This window comes from Tursiops truncatus, chromosome 2, assembly GCF_011762595.2.
Source record: "Tursiops truncatus isolate mTurTru1 chromosome 2, mTurTru1.mat.Y, whole genome shotgun sequence".
NCBI lineage: Eukaryota > Metazoa > Chordata > Mammalia > Artiodactyla > Delphinidae > Tursiops > Tursiops truncatus.
This window is the reverse complement of record NC_047035.1, coordinates 143,749,749-143,769,575: the sequence shown is the minus strand read 5'-3', so window position 1 is coordinate 143,769,575 and position 19,827 is coordinate 143,749,749. Positions and strand designations below refer to the sequence as shown.

Sequence of the window (19,827 nt, the reverse complement as noted above, 5' to 3'; positions counted from 1 at the left end):
AGGTCATGGATGCTGAGCAGAACAAGGAAAAATAATTTTAAACTTGAAATTCAAACTCTCAATCAGGTAAAAACATTTCCTAATGTATAAAGTATTAAAGAGTTTACCCTCATAGATATTTTCTCCCCAAAAGTTACTTGAGAATACAATCTAATAAGATAACAACAACAACAAAAGGGGCTTCCCTGGTGGCTCAGTGGTTAAGAATCTGCCTGCCAATGCAGGGGACACAGGTTCGAGCCCTGGTCCGGGAAAATCCCACATGCCGCAGAGCAACTAAGCTCATGCGCACAACTACTGAGCCTGCGCTCTAGAGCTCGCGAGCCACAACTACTGAAGCCCACGCGGCTAGAGCCCATGCTCTGAAACAAGAGAAGCCCCCACAATGAGAAGCCCGCGCACCCCAACAAAGAGTAGCCCCCGCTCACCACAACTAGATAAAGCCTGCACACAGCAACGAAGACCCAACGCAGCCAAAAATAAAGAAAGAAAATAAAGAAAAAGAAGAAGGAAGGAAGAGGTCTAAGAGAGAAGATACTGGATTCAAAAAACAGCCGTAACTTAAAAGCAGAGAAAGAGGAACCCCAGGGCAATGGCTATAGCACAGACTCAAAGTCAACCAGACCAGAGGGAGCAGTGGACTAGAGTGCTTTCAAGAAGAAAGTGGATTTATTTTAACAAACAAAATGAAAAAGAATCTATTGATAAGGCATATTCTTACTTTGCCAAAAAGGAAAAACAAAGGCAATCGGAAACTTGAACAGAGAGCTAAATTAGAAATTTATACACCAAATAGGAAAATTAAGAATGCCGTAATTTCGAGCAATTATAAAGCATAAGAAAAAAGAAAGTATTTGATATTAACACTTGAAATATTCCCCTCCTAGCCACACACGTCTAGTGACATTGAATTGTATATCCTTTTCTTACACATTCAATATTACAATTTGGTTCTGTAGTGAACACTATATATATAACCACAATACTGTAAATACTATTTACTTGAATTTCAAGTTTGGAAATCAGGCACAGAAAATGCTCAGTAGACTTATTACAGTTACAGAACAGAGCACAAATATTATAAAAACTTGGCAATGTAAATATAACGATAAAGGTGTCACAAATTGGCAGATAGAATGGAAAACAAAATGAGTACTTGGCATTAATTTCCTCAACTTATTTGTTGAGGAGTCAAGATATGGCATAAAGTATAATTTCTTTACCATACATTACTTTTCTGATAAACTTCTAAATTATTAAAAAAGTGCTGTGTCAATAAGAATAAATTTGCCTTTTTTTAAATTATTGGGAGAAAGGCATCATTTAATACCTTTACTGTATTGAACATGCACTATGGCAAAACATTGTTCTAGTCCCAGTATGTTGATATTTTGGGCCTTGATCCATTGGTTGGTCATGAAGTCAACAGTGGGTTACAATCAGCAAATGAAATAGAAAATATTAAAGTTTGTTGTATATAGTAAGAGTTGTCAAACACCTGGTTGTGAAACAGATTTCTTATATGAGTACATTTATTTGTATGGAGTAAAATGTGTTTATTACTGGGAGTCATGGGTCTGCTTTTGAATTTTTCTCTCTCTGATGCCCGCTCTCAGTTGTCAATCTACTGATATCAGTGGTTCTGTCTCTATATGGCTACTATTCCCACCTGGAGTTTTTTTTAATTCTAATCTACTATAGACAAACCAAACTGAACTCACCTTTATTGTCCCCATGCCCCTCCAAAATCTGCTCCAACTCTTACCTTCCTTGTGCCTAGTAATGTTCAAAACCCTTTATCCGCAGCTCTAAAGTTTGGAATCATAGGTGGCTCCCCTTTTCCAGTACTCTCTAATCTCCATCCAGTTAATTGCCAAGTCCCGCTGATTCTCACTACATAGTCTCCCATTCACCTGCTTTTCCCCCTCACCTTCACTGCCCATGCCCTCGTTTACATCTTTATTACCTCTCACCCAAATTATCACAACAGCCCCTTACTGGTCTCCATGTATTTTTTTCTCATTCTTCCACCCCCAACCCATTTTCCAAAAATGCTGCCAATATTCTCTTCCTAAACGATATATCAAAAATATGTGAAGCACTCTATGCATCCCTTAACACACTGCTTTAACCTTCACAATAGGTCTTCAAGGACGACATTATCCTTTTATAGATAAGGAACCAGAGGCTCAGAAAGATTAGAGGACTTGTCCAAGGCCATATGCAGCTAAAACACAGTGGGGCCAGATTAAATCCAGAGCTAAAGAGTTCCAAAACCCATGTTAAATTGTCTTTCCTTCTCTTGCCAAAATATTCCTGCACATGTTCACCCACCCTATCTTCCCTTCACCTGACAAACTTCATCTTGTACTACAAAATATTTCTCAAACTTCTCCCTACAGAAAGAAAGCCTTCTGATTCCCCCTCCCCTAAGCTAGGTTTCTACAGCTTTGGTGTTTACCTTTACCCTGTATCTCAAAGCACTGCAATTCTTTATTCACATGTCTGTTTCCTCTTGAAGACTCTCTGCTCCTTCAGAGTAACAATCCTACCCTAATATTTATTTATTTGGCTGCGCTGGGTCTTTAGTTGCAGCACGTGGGATCTTTTAGTTGCGGCATATGGGCTCTTAGTTGCAGCATGCAGGATCTAGTTCCCTGACCAGTGATCGAACCCGGGCCCCCTGCATTGGGAGCGCAGTCTTAACCACTGGACCACGAGGGAAGTCCAATAAGCCTATCTTTTTCATTCCTACAACCCACTACATGGCAAAGTATGACCCACAGTATGAGTTCAATATATGTGAATTAATTAGCTAAACTTTAAGCACCTAGAGAGTAAGGATAAGACCCTATACTTCTCTACATCTACTAAAGTAACTAATGCCTTCCTCATATAGCTAAAAGTACTGAGTTTGAATAAATAAGCTAACATCTGCATAGATCCCCTCCCGCACACCTATGTATATGGAGAGGGGAATGAAACGCTTGTATTTGCTTTACTGCTTTAACCCATAGGAACCTTGAATTTGAGAAACTAATGGATGATAGACTAGTGAAGGATAATTAAGAAATTCTTACGGCATATCTAATTTCAAGGGACATCAAGGAAAAGAACTCCCATGCTAATTTCCGAATATAACATTGGTATCTATGTCAGAGACAGGATGCTGGGGAAGAGGGATCATTAGTTTGACTTAGAATTACTAACATTTACTTATTCACGGGACATCAATTTTTTTTCCTTCGTGCGTCCAACAAAAACCAGTCTCCCAAACACGTGCCTTCCGGACAGGATCTGTCCGCCAATTTACTGATACGAAAACTGGCATTACATGAACTTGTATTATACTACAAGGTAGTATATAACAAGTCAGTCTCCGAAAGTAACAAAATCGAGGTATTATAACCAACAGGCACGAAACTGGACTCATTCCCCTAATTTCTCTCTTCTGCTTCCTATCTTCTTGGGCAGCCTAAGTATGAGAATCAGTTCTTTCATTAATTCAAAAAAGCATTTAATGTTCACCTACTGAGTGATGAGAAGGCTAGGCCCTGAGGCTACGAAGACAGGGCTCTGCCCTCCACAGGCTCACTGAAGGGCTTCCATCCTTGAGCATCTCTGCACCCCATTTTGGGCTCCCTCGTCTGAAGTAATTGCATTTTTCTCTGTTCAATTTACTGCAATGACTGGACTCTATTTTTTGGTCGCGCTGCGTGGCATGTGCGATCTTAGTTCCCCGACCAGGGGGCCAACCCGCGCCCCCTGCAGTGGGAGCGCTGAGTCCTAACCACCGGACCGCCGGGGGGAAGTCCCCTGTAATTCATTAAGACTCTTAAGACTCACTGAAGGCACACTGGCGCTCAGGTGTCCGCCCGTCTCCCCCTCCAGATCTTTCTGCTCTCACGCTGCTCTTACCTCAGCAGTCTGTCACCCACTTCCATCCTCTCCCTCACAAACCCCATAACTCTCCACGGCGCGAACACTGAACCCAACAGCGTTCCAACACCCACAACTGGACTTGCGCGTGCTGAGGGGAACACTGCACGCCCTCAGAGGAACACTGCGCGCCCTCAGAGGACGTGCGCGCGCCGGGCGGACGTGCGCGCGCCGGGCGGACGTGCGCGCGCCGGGCGGACGTGCGCGCGCCGGGCGGACGTGCGCGCGCCGGAGGCTTGCGCCTGCGCACATACGCAGGCCTGGAGGCTTCCGGGTCCGGCGTTACGGTGGCTGTTGTCGCGTTCTCCCACCTTCTGGGCTAAGAGGCGGGACTGGCGCAGCCGCTCCTCGGCGCTCAGCGCCCGCAGACGCCGCTTCAGCTCGGCCCGCAGGCTCCGCTTGGCGCTGCTCACGGCCGCCGCCGCCATCTCGCGGGTGCGATCCGGGTCCCGTCCGCAGGCCGCTGGGTCCGCTGGCCCCCCGCTTCCGGGTCGCCGGGCGCACCACGCCTCCCGCCCTTGGTACCCGAACTACGTGCAGCCTTCGCGGTCAATGTACGCCCCTCCCCTAGCAAGTCGAGGGCAGCCGTGACAGATCTGCACGCCTGACCTCCCTGGGCCGGCGGTACTACTGGAAGGAGTTATATAAAGACTCAGGATTCCCTGGGTGCCACGTGTCGTGTAGTACTGGGGCTCTCTGGGGCCTGAAAAGGCAAAGGCAGGCCGAATAGAGAAATTTACACGATACACAGACCTGTTAGCTAAAGGGAAGATGACTTTTTTTTGTCTGTAATAACGCCTTCCTCTTTTTCTTTTCCAGTAGCTGGGAGGGAGCTGGTTTACTGCCGATGGTCGGGACAGATGCTTGATGAAGCAAGTGATTTTCTCTTACTATCAGCATGTCTCTTCTGTTCACCTCTGGAGAACTCAGGACTGAAAGTTAGTTCATTACAGGCTCAAGGTCGAACAATATTTTCACTGTAGAATAACTGGAACTTGCTCCTACTATAAAAGTTCTGTTTCGGGACTTCCCTGGCGGTCCAGTGGTTAAGACAACGCTTCCAAAGCAGGGGGTGCGGGTTCATCCCTGGTGGGGGAACTGAGACCCCACATGCCGCATGGCCAAAAAAATAAAATGAAATTTAAAAAAAAGAGAAAGTTCTATTCCTTCAGAAACTGAAGACTTGAGGAAGTGGAGACACCAAGAATTTTTTTCTCTTGCAGGGCATGTGACCTGGATTGGGAGGAGAGAGGATAGTAGCTCAAGGGAATAACTAGGCGTGGAGAAAGGCTCAGTAATCTGATGAAAAGGTGAGAAAGTTAATAATTCGGTGGGTAAAGAAAATAAACTGAAATTGTTGGAAGTTTAGAGAAAATAAGCAGTGTGGTACTGCCACTTGAATATACAGTGGACCAGTGGAATAGGATAGAAAGAACAGAAGGAGACATAGAACAGACTTACTAGCCTCCATAATCACATAAGCCAATTCTTTATATTCTCTTTATAGATAGATATTGTCTATTTGTTCTGTATCAATACATACATATATATATATATATATATATATACACATGCATACACATATATCAGGAAATAATATTAATAGGAGATATATTATCAGGTATATATAATAAGATATAAGATATATATCCTACTGGTTCAGTTTCTCTGAAGAACTCTAATACAGATTTCTATATGCTAACAATGAATAATCTGACATTTAAAAAACAATTCCATTTACAAGAGCATTAGAAAAATAAAATACTTAGGAATAAATTTAACAAAGGGAGAGTTAAACTTCTGAAAGCAACATAGCATTGTTGAAAGAAAGAAAACCTGTATAAGTGAAAGGACAGCTCATGTTTATAGATCGGAAGACTTAGTATTTTTAAGATAGCAGTACTCCACAAATTAATCTATAGAATCAATGCAGTCCCTATCAAATTTGGCCTTTTTGCAGAAATCAATAAGCCAATCCTAAAATTCATATGGAAATGCAAGGAACCCAGAATAACCAAAACAACCTTGAAAAAGAAGAACAGAGTTGGAAAACTCACACTTTCCAACTTCAAAAGTTACTACAAAGTTACAGTAATCAAGACAGTATGGTATTTGCTTAAAGATAGATAGGAAAATGTCATAGAATTGAGAGTCCAGAAATAAGCCTTTACATTTATAGTCGATTTTTTTTTTTTTTTGACAAAAGTACCAAGATAATTCTATAGGTAAAGAATAGTCTTTTCTAACAAATGATGCTGGGACAACTAAATGTCTACATGCAAAAGTTAACTCTAAGTAGATCAAAGACCTAAATATAAGAGCTAAAATGAAACTCTTGGAAGAAAACATAGGCATAAATCTTCATCACCTTGGCTTCGGCAGTGGTTTCTTATAACACCAAAACCACAAGCAAGAAAGGAAAAGTAAATTGGACTTCATCAAAATTAAAAACATCTGTGCATCAAAGGACACTATCAAGAAAATGAAAAGACAGCCTACAGACTGGGACAGAATATTCACACAAGTCATATATCTGACAAGGGACTTGTATCTAAAATATATAAAGAACTCAAACTCAACAATTAAAAAAATATATATATAATCCAATTTAAAAATGCACAAAGGACTTGAATAGACATTTCTCCACATCAGATATCCAAATGACCAATAAGCACTTAAAAAGATCACCATTAGTCATTAGAGAAATCCAAATCAAAACCACAGAGAGATACCACTTCTTACTAGGGTGGCTATAGTCAAAAAAACAAGAGATAAATGTTGACAAGGGTGTGGGGAAATGGGAACCCTTATAATGTTATACATACAAGAAGGGTGTGGAGAGAAGCCAAAATAGAATACAAGCAGGGACGAACAAACTGAACTGTATTGTCAGTGATTAGCATAACCACAACAAGTGGGTGGAGAAGAAAAAAAACTAAGTTAAGTAAGTTTGGAAAACAGTATTTTGACTGTATACTGTAAGGCCAAAGACAAAAATAACTTTATACAAATATTGCACTCTAGTTGGTACGTTTATTTTTCACAGGGGTGTATATTAACAATTGTGAAGCAACTTTATTCTAGAATTGAACAAATAAGGAAAGATATTATGGATAATGAGTCAGGTTTCTCCTTGTTGGAAAAACAAGTTACACATAAAGAAAGAGGGAATTGGGGAATGAACCCTGTGGTGCTGGATAATTAGAAGTGTCAGTATTGAAACTAACACAACATTGTAAATCAACTATACTCCAAAAAAAAAACGAAGTGTCAGTATGAACCCATGATTTTAAATATATAAACAAATGGATAGATACAGAAATAAATAGAGATATGTATGTTAAAAGCACACATGTATTTCCTAGCTCTGTTTGGGAGAGGGCCAGAAGCAGTGACACTGCAGTAGCAATGAAATCTAGCATCCAGATCTTGATTTCTAAATATTCTCTGATAAACAACCCGGGCTTCTTGATTCTAGAGTTGAGGCAGGAACAAGATGGGCCTGGAACAAATTGTAGGGCCATAGAGTAAGGAAGTGATTTTTTTTTCAATAAATTTATTTATTTATTTATTTTTGGCTGTGTTGGATCTTCATTGCTGCATGCGGGCTTTCTTTAATTGCAGTGAACAGGGGCTACTCTTCGTTGCAGTGCGCTAGCTTCTCATTGCAGTGGCTTCTCTTGTTGCAGAGCACAGGCTCTAGGCACACGGACTTCAGTAGTTGTGGCTCGTGGGCTCAGGAGCGCAGGCTCAGTAGTTGTGGCGCATGGGCTTAGTTGCTCCATGGCATGTGGGATCTTCCTGAACCAAGGCTCAAACCCATGTCCCCTGCATTGGCAGGTGGCTTCTTAACCACTGCTCCACCAGGGAAGTCCCTATGTTTTTATTTCTTTTGAATAAATACCTAAGAGTGGAGTTGCTGGGTCCTACAGCAAGTATGTGTTTAACTATATGAGAAGTTGCCAATCTGTTTTCCAAAGCAGTTGTACAGTTTACCATTATCACCAGGGGTGGATGAGAGTTCCAGTTATTCCACATCTTCCTCAAGGGTGGTATTATTAGTCTTTTTTATTTTAGCCATCCTGGAAGATGTGCAGTGGTCTCATTGTGGTTTTAATTTGCATCTCCCTCATGATTAATGGTGTCCAGCATCTTTTCCATGTCTGTTGACCATCTACTTTTGTGTGTGAAGTGTGTTCCAATTTTTTGCCAATTTTTTTTTTTGTGGTACGCGGGCCTCTCACTGTTGTGGCCTCTCCCGTTGCGGAGCACAGGCTCCGGACGCTCAGGCTCAGCGGCCATGGCTCACGGGCCCAGCCGCTCCGCGGCATGTGGGATCTTCCCGGACGGGGGCACGAAACCGTGTCCCCTGCATCGGCAGGCGGACTCTCAACCACTGCGCCACCAGGGAAGCCCTTTTGCCAATTTTTAAATTAGGTTGATGGTCTTGTTGTTATCGAATTGTACGAGTATTATATTTATTCTGGATACAAGTCCTTTGTCAGATAATAATGTGACATATATTATCTCTCATTCCATGGCTTGCTTTGAGATTTTTTTTTAAACAGCTTTATTGAAATATAATTCACATACCCTCTCTTTGAGTGCTTAACTGTGTCTTTTTAAAAGAATTTCAAAATTTTGGTGATTTCTAAATTACCATTTTTTTTCTTTTCTGGTTCAGGTTTTTTGTGTTGTAGCTAAGAAATCTTTGCCTACTCCAAGGTTGTGAAGATTTTCTCCTGTGTTTTCCTCTTGGAGTTTTATAGTTAACATTTAGGTCTGTGATCTGTTTTCACTTTCATTTTTGTGTTTGGCTTGAGGTAGGAGTTGAGGTTCATAAAAGTCTTTTTTCTTTTAAGCAGAGTGCTAAACAGAACACACAGTGAGCTGCACTTTGAAAGACCAGAAAGACCAACCAAGCCAGAAACAGAAACGGTCAGTGATATCCCAGTGTCACTTTGTTAAATAGATCATGGCAGTGTAAAAGCCAGGGTTTGTGGTTTCTTGTGCAAGTGTATTCCAGGTAGCAGTACCCTTACACATGCTTCCTGTTTATGTCCGTTCATGACTATTCATTCCCACCACTTAGCTCTGATTAATGCAAAAATGAATTAAAACGTAACACATTTCAGAAGGGGGAGGGGAGGCACTTGGCTGAAGGAGGAAGAAGAAAATGCTCCCTGCCTCCTGCAGACACAAGCCCAGGTGGCCTAGGTAGTTGCCTCTCAGATGTGATTTGATAAGTAACCAAAGCTACTTTTGTCAAAAATATTTCCCTGCTAGCTTGCCCCAAAGTCCTAATCCCCACCGTTAAGAATCACTATGAGAGGTAAAGCATGAATTAACTGAAAGCCCCTGTGAAAATGCCCATAGCCTGAAGGGGGTTGCTGGGGAGGCAACGCTCTGGTTTCTTTATTGGATCAATCAACAACTTCCTAGGAAAGGAAAAGCAAGCCCCAGTGGGGCAGATATTGTATTGAGGGAGGAAAAGGAAGAGTGGGAAAGTCGAGAACAGGGTACTGTGCTCCCATATCGCAACCAGATTTGCTGACCTAAAAATCAGAACACAGGGGCTAATAAATGACATAATTTTCTACTTTGTGAAATTTTTAAATAGAGAGTTTAACAGTGGCCCAATGTTGAATCGTTTACCTGTCTTTGTTCAGACTATCCCAGAGTCTCCTCCATATCTGGTTGCCATATTCGTCAACTTTACATGGCAACTCTAAAGTGTGGCAGAGAGGGCATTGGTGGAAAACCCTACGTAAGCATCTAGGGGCACTGGGGACTCCAGAAAGCTTGGAGCCCAGAGGTACATGGGAAGCAGACCTCACTCATCATCAGTCTAGACTGGTGACACCGAAAATGATTTTTGGGTAATGGACACACCCTTAAGAAAATCTGCCGAAGACATCACCTTCCTGGTCATCATTCTCTTAATTCAATCTCTGTATCCTGTATTGAGCTTTACCCTTTTGTTGGACCCACAGGCAGGACACAAATTACGTATAGAAACAAATACATACAATTTATTCATTAAAATGGGGACAAAATTCCCATAACTCTGGAATGTCAAGTTATATCATCAAAGTTATTTGTTTAGAAGTAGAAGTAAGTGTTGGCAAATGCTTCGTGTACGATTCAAGAAAATTAGGCAGATTTCACAATATGGAGTGTCCTTTTTGGTCAATAGTACTGCTTCAGGAGACATAATATTTCACAGATCTTTCCTGTAACTTCCAGAAAAGTCAGCCAGCCAGATTTGGGTTCAAACTTCTTTACAAAGCCATTTTCCTATGAGAGAACAAATTTAACATTTTAACAATTAGTGGAGACTAAGTTTGCTGGAATGAAAAGCAAAGAAACTTTCATTTAAATAATGCAGGTAGTCAATCTTCTCTGTACTTTCACCAGTTTTATTCTATTCATCCTATTATCATTCTCTATCATTCTCTATCTCCCATTCCAGACAGCGCTGTCCAATAAAAATATAGTGCGAGCTTCCTATGTAATTTTTTTTAATAGCCACATTTTTTTTTTTTTTGCGGGATCTTAGTTCCCCAACCAGGGATTGAACCCACACCTTCTGCAGTGAAAGCGCAGAGTCCTAACCACTGGGTCGCCAGGGAATTCCCAGTAGCCACATTTTTAAAAGTAAAAAGAGGCAAAATTAATTTTTCAAATATATTTAGTTCATCTAAAATGTTGTGATTTGGGGAGTTCCCTAGCGGTCTAGTGGTTAAGACTCTGCATTTCCACTGCAGGGGGCGTGGGTTCGATCCCTGCTTGCCGAACTAGGATCCCGCATGCCTGCCTCACAGCCAAAAATAAATGAATGAATGAATGAGTAAATAAATAAACTGTTACGATTTCAATATGTCATCAATATGGAAACAAGATATTTTACTTTTTTTTGTACTGAATCTTTAAAACCCAATGTGTGTTTGTACTCAGGGCATCTCTTAATTCAGACCAGCCACACTGCAACTGTTCAAGGGTCACAAGTGACAGCCAAGTGCTCTACTGGATGGCATAGCTCTAGAGGACAGAAAATCTATCTTCTTTTTCCCTCTTTTTCTTTCAAATGTCTGGTATTGAAATATGCATTTATATTTGTAAACCCCATTGTGCTGAGAGTCATAAGGACTCAACAGGAAAGCGAGATTAAATCAGTGCCTCTGAGCCTGTGAGAACATTGTGGTTTCCATGACAGTTCATTCTGTTTTTGATTAGACATGTTTTTTTTTAAAATAAGAGTATAAACCGGACACTGTGTGTAATTAATTTATAATCTATTCTTATAGAGCATCCTCACTGAAAAGTACCTATGAGATCACCCGGCCTAATGCCCTCTCTTATTTTCACAAATGAGGAAACTGAGGTCCAGAAAAAAATAAGTTACATAAGGTTACCTGACTTCTTAGTGCTTGGACCTCTACTGGGATGCAGACACCGTTCTTTGCACTCCGTAAATTTTCAAACCACCACCAAGAAGATTAGAAAATAGTTAAAATAATTTTTTTTTAATGTTCGTCCTGTAAACATTTGCTCTACCTCCAGCAAGTTCCATTTCTGGGGGTTACAAATGCCTTCAAGTAGTTCACAGTCTAGTGTGACTAACACCAAAATGTAAACCAAGCATATTTCTTTGACAGAGAACTCTGTAGTGCCTTGGAATTGTCTTTGAGCATCACTGGCAGCGCAGACAAACACCAGTCAGGTGGATTTTCCATTGAAAAGACTGAGCAAGAAAGCCAGCATCCACTAAGCCTCTGTGTGAAGTGTGGAGTCATGCTGGGAGATGCATGCTGTCACATGCTAACAGAGGAGACAGACTGCCCCTTCTCTTCTTCCTCTGTCCCCTGCCCTTACACACTCACACATTTCCCGTACATTCTAGGTGTGCATGCACTTCAGTGCTCGCCTTCCTAGAATTTTCACAAACCCCGTGTTAATGGGGCACTCTAAAATGATTTTTATTATTGTTACAATGATCACCATCTATTACAATTAGGCAGATAATATGTCATCCTCATATATATTAAAGTTCTAAACTAAAGCATGAACAAAGGAGGGACTTCCCTGGTGGTCCAGTGGTAAGACTCCGTGCTCCCAATGCAGGGGGCCCGGGTTCGATCCCTGGTCGGGGAACTAGATCCCGCATGCATGTCACAACTAAGAAACCCGCATGCGACAACTAAGACCAGGCGCAGCCAAAATAAATAAATAAATGAATAAATATTAAAGCGTGAACAAAGGAAAAAACTGACAAATTCAGCAATATGAAGATGAAAGTTTTTTTAAAACGATAAGAAACTAAAATAAGAACAACAGACCAGGAGACTATTTACATTTGCCATGAAAGAGTTCGTTGAAATGTAAGAGAAAAATCATCAAGCCCTTAATAGTTAAAAAAGGCAAAGGCTGGGCTTCCCTGGTGGCACGGTGGTTGGGGGTCCGCCTGCCGGTGCAGGGGACGCGGGTTCGTGCCCCGGTCCGGGAGGGTCCCTCATGCTGCGGAGCGGCTGGGCCCGTGGGCCATGGCCGCTGGGCCTGCGCGTCCGGAGCCTGTGCTCCGCGGCGGCTCCGCAGCGGGAGAGGCCACAGCGGTGAGAGGCCCGCGTACCAAAAAAAAAAAAAAAAAAAAAAAAAAAGGCAAACGCTGTTAAAAAGAGAAATGTAAATCATTAACAAGTATATGGGGGGAAGAGGGGGTGGGATGAATTGGGAGGTTGGGATTGCCATATATACACTAATACGTATAAAATAGATAACTAATAAGAACCTGCTGTATAAAAAAACAGAATTGTCTTTAAAAAAGTATATGGGAAAAAATTCCACATTACTAGCAGTTAAATAAATTCACATTTTAATATATGTTATTGTTTTTTAGACCTATTAAATTGACCTTGTAATCTTAAGCCTATTAAACCCTCAAAATTATATCTAATGGTTCCGCCCAATGCTGGTCAAGTTGTGACATTGTCCCATTGATACAAACCTTCTGAAAGCAATATGTATTCCAATATGTATAAGTGGTGTAATTATACTCATATATGAACCAATCATTCTAGTGTTAGAAAGTGATCATGAGGTGGTCTTCTAAAATGTGGGGGGAAAACCATCTTCATGTTCAGTATTGAAGCATTATTTCTAAGAAGGGAAAACAGAAACCAACCCAAATGTCTAACAGTTGGGAGTGGCTTAAGTAAATTATGATGCCTAAAACTGGAGGGATATTCTGTAGACACTGAAAGTGTTAACATGGAATAAGTGAGGCAAGTTGTTTAAAAAATCACTCTGACTGCTATGTGGAGAACAGACCATCGCAGGGCAAGCATGGAAGTAGGGACACTGATAGGAGGCTCTTGACATAGTCAAGTGAGAGAGGAAAGTTGCCTGGAGGCACTGGATATGCAGTATTTCAAAGGTGCCCCCAACAGAATTTGCTGATGAGTTGGACAGAGGGTATGAGGGAAAGGGGTCACGGGTGACTCCCAAAGTTAGAGAGCTGAACTTAGGTTTCCTGAAGGCCCCACAGGAAGACTTGAACTATGTTTCACCTTAGTTTTCATTAAATGATTTTTAAATCTCAAGTTAAAATTCAAAAGAAATACAAGACGAATCTGGCCCCCAAATCTATTTAATCAAAGGATATGTAAGAATTCTTGAGATTGTATTTCATTGCTGCTAGATCTTTACGCCTTTTGGAGATGCCTTTGCCGGATTGAATACTTAGTCAGTCGTCTACATGCCTGTGTGTCCTTTTATTTGCCTTCACCAGACCATTATTTAAAGCAAGACGATCATAAAAAAATACAACCTACTTTGCCTAACTCTTATGACTCAGACTTTAATATACTGCTCACTTGGAAAGCACCAATTCTGACTGTACATCCCTACTTTCAAAAGGGGCTTTCTTTTGGTATTAGAGTAGTTTTAAGAATTACATATTTAAACTTTCTGGAATTTCCCATATAACCTTCATAGTTGTATTAATATCTGACAGTTTACAAAGCACTCTTACAGAAATGTCCTTTAATCTTTTAACTTCCCTTCTAAGGTACGTATTACTGTCTTCATTATATATTACATATAACATAATATAATATTTATTATATTTATTACATTAGGAATCTGAGTTTCAAGTTACTTCTGAAACTCACTCAAGATCACACTTCTAGTGAATGGGAAAACCAGAGTTCAAATCTCAGTTTCTATGCTAGTTCATTCAATCACTCCATCAACAAATATTTGTTGGCTACCTTCTATACCATAGGCCCTGGGCCAAGCATGCAGTATTCGGTGGTGCATTAGGTAGACATGATTCCTCCCGTGTGGAGCTGAGGGCTGAGTGTCCTTTCCACTCAACCAGCACAGGCACAGGAGAATGCTTAACTGAAGAGGGCAAAAGTAAGAAAGCCACCTAGCTGCAAAGGAAAGGCAATCCCAAGGGGTGAGATGAATTTCATCCCAGGCACATTCTAATGGTTTTTAAGAACCAGCCTTTCCTCATGAATGCCAAAGACTGATAAAAAACAAATAGCACTAGCTCTCCTGTGAGATCTATGAGAGCCTATTCGTTTTCAGCACGTCAAATTGGCAGAGGGACAGGAGGAAATAACGGGAAATGTGGAAGAGGAATAGAAAGCGAGATGAGAAGCGGCAAAGAAAAAAGGAAAGAAAGAAAAGAAGGGAGAAAGGGAGGGAGGGAAGGAAAAAGGGGAGGAAGAAAGGAAGGAAAGTAACTCACTTAATGTCATAAATAATCTAATTTATGAGATTATGACCCCATTTTTGATACACTGGTCTTATTTTTTAACCTTTAGGGCATCTGTTTTAGATGGTGGCTAATATCTAACTATAGTTGATGATATAATTTCTGGAGATTAAATCTATTCAGGGAAGTTAGGCAATACTACTACTAATCATAACAATAGCTCTAAGCTCGTATTGAGTTCTTATTTGTAGAAACTGTGTTCTGGGTGCTTTATATATAATATTAATTGATTTAATCCTTACACCAGTCCTGGGAGATAGACGGCAATAGTGTCCCCATTTTACACATGAGGTTTAGGGAAGTTAAATAACTTGTTTACGTCACACAGGTAGTAAGCATGAAATGAACTCAGGTCCGTCTGATTCAGAGTTGGTGCTCTTATTATCTCTGCTGTCCTCACCTACCACATTCTTGATCCAAAAGTTTTCATAAAATCTCTGGGCACACTTAAAATTTAATTAAATATGGGTACTCTCTAGGTGTAGGTGAAATGCCCCTCTCATCTCTCATTATAGGCATGCATCTTTAATCTGGAGCCAATGACAAGCACATATGAATGACTGTGGACAGGACAAGAGATCAGTGATTTTTTTGGAGAGTTTTCCAGGATGGTAGAAAGTCAGACGTTGGTGCTTGCTTCTTGATGACGTTGTAAAATGCCTCCTCATCTTCCTCTCTTCCTATGGGCCACCTGACTCCACTAGCACAGGCATGGGATTGTACCCTTTCCCTGGAAGTAAGTCAGTCAAGAGTAGGTTCATTCATTCGAGCAGATTTGTCCACATCAGTATACAAAGAAGATACTGGTTTGCCATGCTGGTCTGTACTGATTCAAAAAAGCACTGCCCGTCTTGAACAGATTCAGTGTCTCCTATGAGCTGGGAAAGGACTATTGAGGTTGCTTTGAAATGACATCTTAAAGGGCATTTCTATTCTGTCTAAGCTGTTCAAGTGGAAAAGTCAAGAGCTTAAAACCTACATAAGGACTTGGTGAAGGCTGATGTGTGTGTGGGGGGGGCACATGTGTGTTTATATCCTGCCATACTCACTCACACTTACACCTGTACCACCCCCAAAAGATGAGTACACTTCTAGACTTTCTCAGAGACAATTCCACACCCTCCACTAATTATGAGTTCCAGGAGCTTACAAAATTTATTGTTAAGAAGTTAAAATTTTCAGTAACGTTTATTCATTTTCTGGGTGTTCCAAATACAGTGCAAACTCATGCAGAGCTTGTAAACTAGGATGCTCATACGTGGGCCTCCGTGCTAACAAACTTCTGCCTTCACTTGAAACCTACACAGCGTAATAGCTGAAATTTCCACCCGTCCTTCAGTATAACTTTCCACAGCAACCAGAAAAAAACACGACCAAATATCTCACATGCTTTGTCTAGCCCCAAGTCAGGCTGAGTTCCAGGAAGAAAAGGTGATGGAGAAAGGGGAGTGGCTGCAGTAAGCCCTAAGGTTATGCAGAAAGACCTCAACAAAATGCAAAAAACATCAAGTAAAAGATTTCATCAACGTTTAAGACATAAGCACCGAAGACATCTATAGTTTTAAAAGACAACAAATTAGAAGATATCTACCACATATATAAAAATAATTTGTGTCCAGAATATTCCAAGAATTCCTACGAATCAGTGAGAAAAAGACAAAATAATAGGAAAACAGCAAAGGATATAAATAGGCAGTTCTCTGAATAAGAATTACAAATGGTCAATAAACATATGTAAAGACGCTCAATATGAAAAGATGTTTAACCTCACTAGTAATCAAGGAAACAAGAATTAAAACAAGATAAATTAGGTATATATTTTTAAGCCAGCGGAATAGGGAAACTATGACAGACTACTATAACCTAATGTTAGTCAGCCGGGAAGGGAGGAAGTGTGGGATATTTGAACAAGCTGTGACGGGAGCATGACTTGGTAGAACCACTTTGGAGGACAAGAATCTAGTAAATTTTAAAAAGTGTTTACACCATGACCTAGCAATTCTATGTCCCAATATCCATCCTAGAAAAACACACACACAAGGGAAGACATGATTAAAGATATTCAATGAAGTATTGTTTGTGATAGCTCTGGAACTAAATAAATATCCATCAGCTAGAAATAACCATTCAACAGCATTTACATACAACAGCGTATATGTATGTAGTACTTTTTTTTTTTTTTTTTTTGAATATGCTGCGACTGAGCCCCCTGCAGTGGAAGCTCGTTGTCTTCATTAACCTTGGACGGCCAGGGAAGTCCCTGTAGTACTCTTTTAAATACTTATTAACGTGGAACAACTAAGCCCATGCACCACAGCTACTGAGCCTGCGCTCTAGAGCCCGCGAGCCACAACTACTGAACCCCTGTGCCACAACTAGTGAAGCCCATGCGCCTAGAGCCCGTGCTCTGCAACAAGAGAAGCCACTGCAATGAGAAGCCCACACACCACAACGAAGAGTAGCCCCTGCTCACCCCAACTAGAGAAAGCCTGCACACAGCAACAGAGACTTAACACAGCCAAAAATAAATAAAAATAAATAAATTTTAAAAAATAAAGTGCCCTTGGATGAAAAAAAAAGAATACCATGTACTATTTATACAAATAATTTATAAATACTATAAATTATTTAGTATTATATTAGTATTGTTACATAGTATTTAATAATTTATAACAATTGTTTTTACAAAGAAGTGCTGAGTATATTTTCTATGGATATGTTCAACAGGCATGTTTTGCATGTAAAAGAATTGATACCAGTGGATAGCTCTGGGAAGAGGGGAGGCCAGCGTTTGTGTTGAAGAGAGGACATAAGTGCTGTAAAAAATAAGTATTCAGTGTATTGGGATATAAAGAAAAGCATATAGGTCCAGCTGGGAGAGGCCCCTTATCAATATGAGTTGTAATATAGGCTCCCTGCACGATCTTAGCTTTTCGAGACACTGATAATAAAGTGAATTTTTATTTGGAGATTCTTGAATAGTTTCTTGCTGGTGGTGCAGTACATTATTTTTTTTTTAGTCACCAAGCTTTACCAGCCAGAATTTGTCATATTAGAAAACTGAAAAAAGAATCAATTTGTAAGCAATGAACTTGCAAAAATTTACACCTGTCTTTTGTAACATAATATCTAAATATAACAGCATCTAATACCAACTCTTTCTGTACTAATTCTACATTGTCATGACAACGCTAACAAGAGATAGGTCTCAGACTAGACTCTGACTCTAAAGATGCATTAGAGAGGTGCATCTTTTATTAATCCCCAAAACTCACTCCTGCAATTTACATGGTTAGGAATAAAAACTGAAACCACAAGAGTTTTCCAACTATAAAGTTTTAAGATTCATTGGAAATGAGCTAGAAATTTTATTTTAAAATTTTAAAACTTTTAAAACAAACTACCCAAGGAAAATATAATCCTTACGTAGTTTTTTTTTTTTTTTTAATCAGCAAGGAAACTGTCAATTCCTATTTCAAAGTAAAGAACAACGAAGAATATTTCCATCACACATACCCAGCCTCCATTCTGCCTTATCCATTCTCCTGTGTTTTTGGTTATGAACTCTGCAACAAAGTAAGAAATCTCCTTGTAAGTGTCCACATCTGGGGCAATTCGCCTTCCTAGAAGTTTCTTGATGAGAATGCCTTCAAATGCAAATATGGTCACAATCCTTCCCCAGTTAACGATGCCATCTTCAAATTCCCTTTCCATCACTTGGTTGAATATTGTTCTGGCGGTGTCTATGGACACAACATCAATATTGTCCAAGCATGGTTTCAAATTCTTTTCAACTTCGTTTTGGACTGAGAAAGCAACGTCTTGTAACACCCTGGATGTTTTGCTTGGACCAGATCCAGGTTGCGGTATCTGCAAGACGTACTTCAGGTAGTCCTGGGCCAGCATGTGAATATAGCCAAACTCGCTGTCGGTCATCTTCTTCCTGCTGGAGAGCAAAGTCTTGAGCTTGTTCACCTGGAAGTGACCAAGGCAGTCTGAAGCACAAACTCACGCAGCTTCGCGTAATATGACACATGGTATCTGGAGGCTGGTGGAATTTCTGTTTGCATCACTTGATAGTATCCTTCCTCCTTGTCACTTTCATACGTAGGCTCTGTGTGAAAGAGAAAGTTTAACATGTGAAAGAAGAAAATGTTTCAAAGAGAGGCCACTTCCTCATCCTGTAAGTGATTAATGCAGGTTTTTTTGGTTGGTTTTTTTTTGGGGGGGGGGTACGCGGGCCTCTCACTGTTGTGGCCTCTCCCATTGCGGAGCACAGGCTCCAGACGCGCTGTCTCAGCGGCCATGGCTCTCGGGCCCAGCCGCTCCGCGGCATGTGGGATCTTCCCGGACGGGGGCACGAACCCGTGTCCCCTGCATCGGCAGGCGGACTCTCAACCACTGCGCCACCAGGGAAGCCCTAATGCAGCATTTAAAGTTTTAAATTCAAGGATGTGGAGAAATTAGAACCCTTATACACTGCTAGCAGGATTGTAAAACAGTGCAACCCCTGTGAAAAGTTTAGCAGTTCCTCAAGAAGTTAAATACTATAGGGACTTTCCTGGCACTCGAGTGGTTAAGATTCCGCTTCCACTGCTGGGGGCACGGGTTCCACCCCTGGCTGGGGAACTAAGATCCCACATGCTGTGCAGCGCGGCCAAAAAGAAAAAAAAAAAAAGAAAGTAAATGTAGAATTACCTTATGACCCAGAAATTCCACTTATAAGTATATGCCCAAAAGAACTGAAAACAGGGACTCACACAAATCCTTACACACGAATGTTCACAGCAGCATCACTTAAAATAGCCAAAAGGTGGAAACAACCCAAATGTCCATCTGCAGATGGTGAGATAAACAAATTGTGGAAGATTATTCCGCCATAGAAAGGAAGTGCGGATACATGTCACAGCATGGATGAACCTCAGAATCATGATGCCAAGTGAAAGAAGCCAAACGTAAGAGGTCACATATTGTATGATTCCATTTATGTGAAATATCCAGAATAAGTAAATCCAGAGACAGAAAGCAACTTGGTGATTGCCGGAGGCTAAGAGGAGAGGGGAGTAACTGCTTAGTAGGTACAGGCTTTTATTTTGTGATGAAAA

At 40.8% G+C, this 19,827-nt stretch overlaps 2 protein-coding genes and 1 long non-coding RNA gene across 8 annotated transcripts in view; 1 reads left to right on the top strand and 2 right to left on the bottom strand.

Moving 5' to 3' along the window:
- The window catches only part of MTHFS (methenyltetrahydrofolate synthetase), a 260,674-nt gene extending 256,294 nt beyond the window's left edge, over nt 1-4,380 (bottom strand). For 2 of the 4 annotated variants that reach the window (XM_073801471.1, XM_019945936.3), the window contains exon 1: nt 4,251-4,380. In XM_073801471.1, coding sequence (XP_073657572.1) covers nt 4,251-4,367 — 117 coding nt within the window. In that variant the 5' untranslated portion in view covers nt 4,368-4,380. Of the gene's footprint in view, nt 1-4,193 lie in introns of all 4 variants that reach the window. The other 2 variants (XM_033852245.2, XM_033852246.2) reach the window with 1 other exon arrangement.
- The window catches only part of LOC109551819 (uncharacterized), a 54,351-nt gene continuing 38,876 nt past the window's right edge, over nt 4,353-19,827 (top strand). The window contains exons 1-5 of one of the 3 annotated variants that reach the window (XR_002178518.3): nt 4,353-4,493; nt 4,759-4,877; nt 5,163-5,249; nt 8,805-8,877; nt 10,897-11,210. This is a non-coding gene — a long non-coding RNA (uncharacterized lncRNA). Of the gene's footprint in view, nt 4,494-4,758; nt 4,878-5,162; nt 5,250-8,804; nt 8,878-9,608; nt 11,211-19,827 lie in introns of those variants that run through there. The other 2 variants (XR_012330321.1, XR_004525339.2) reach the window with 2 other exon arrangements.
- BCL2A1 (BCL2 related protein A1) lies at nt 9,945-18,803 on the bottom strand. The gene is made up of 2 exons (XM_004318793.4): nt 18,239-18,803; nt 9,945-10,236 (listed from the first exon to the last, which is right to left on the bottom strand). Exons 1-2 carry the CDS (start codon nt 18,656-18,658, stop codon nt 10,129-10,131), a joined length of 528 nt encoding a protein of 175 aa, XP_004318841.1. The 5' UTR covers nt 18,659-18,803; the 3' UTR covers nt 9,945-10,128.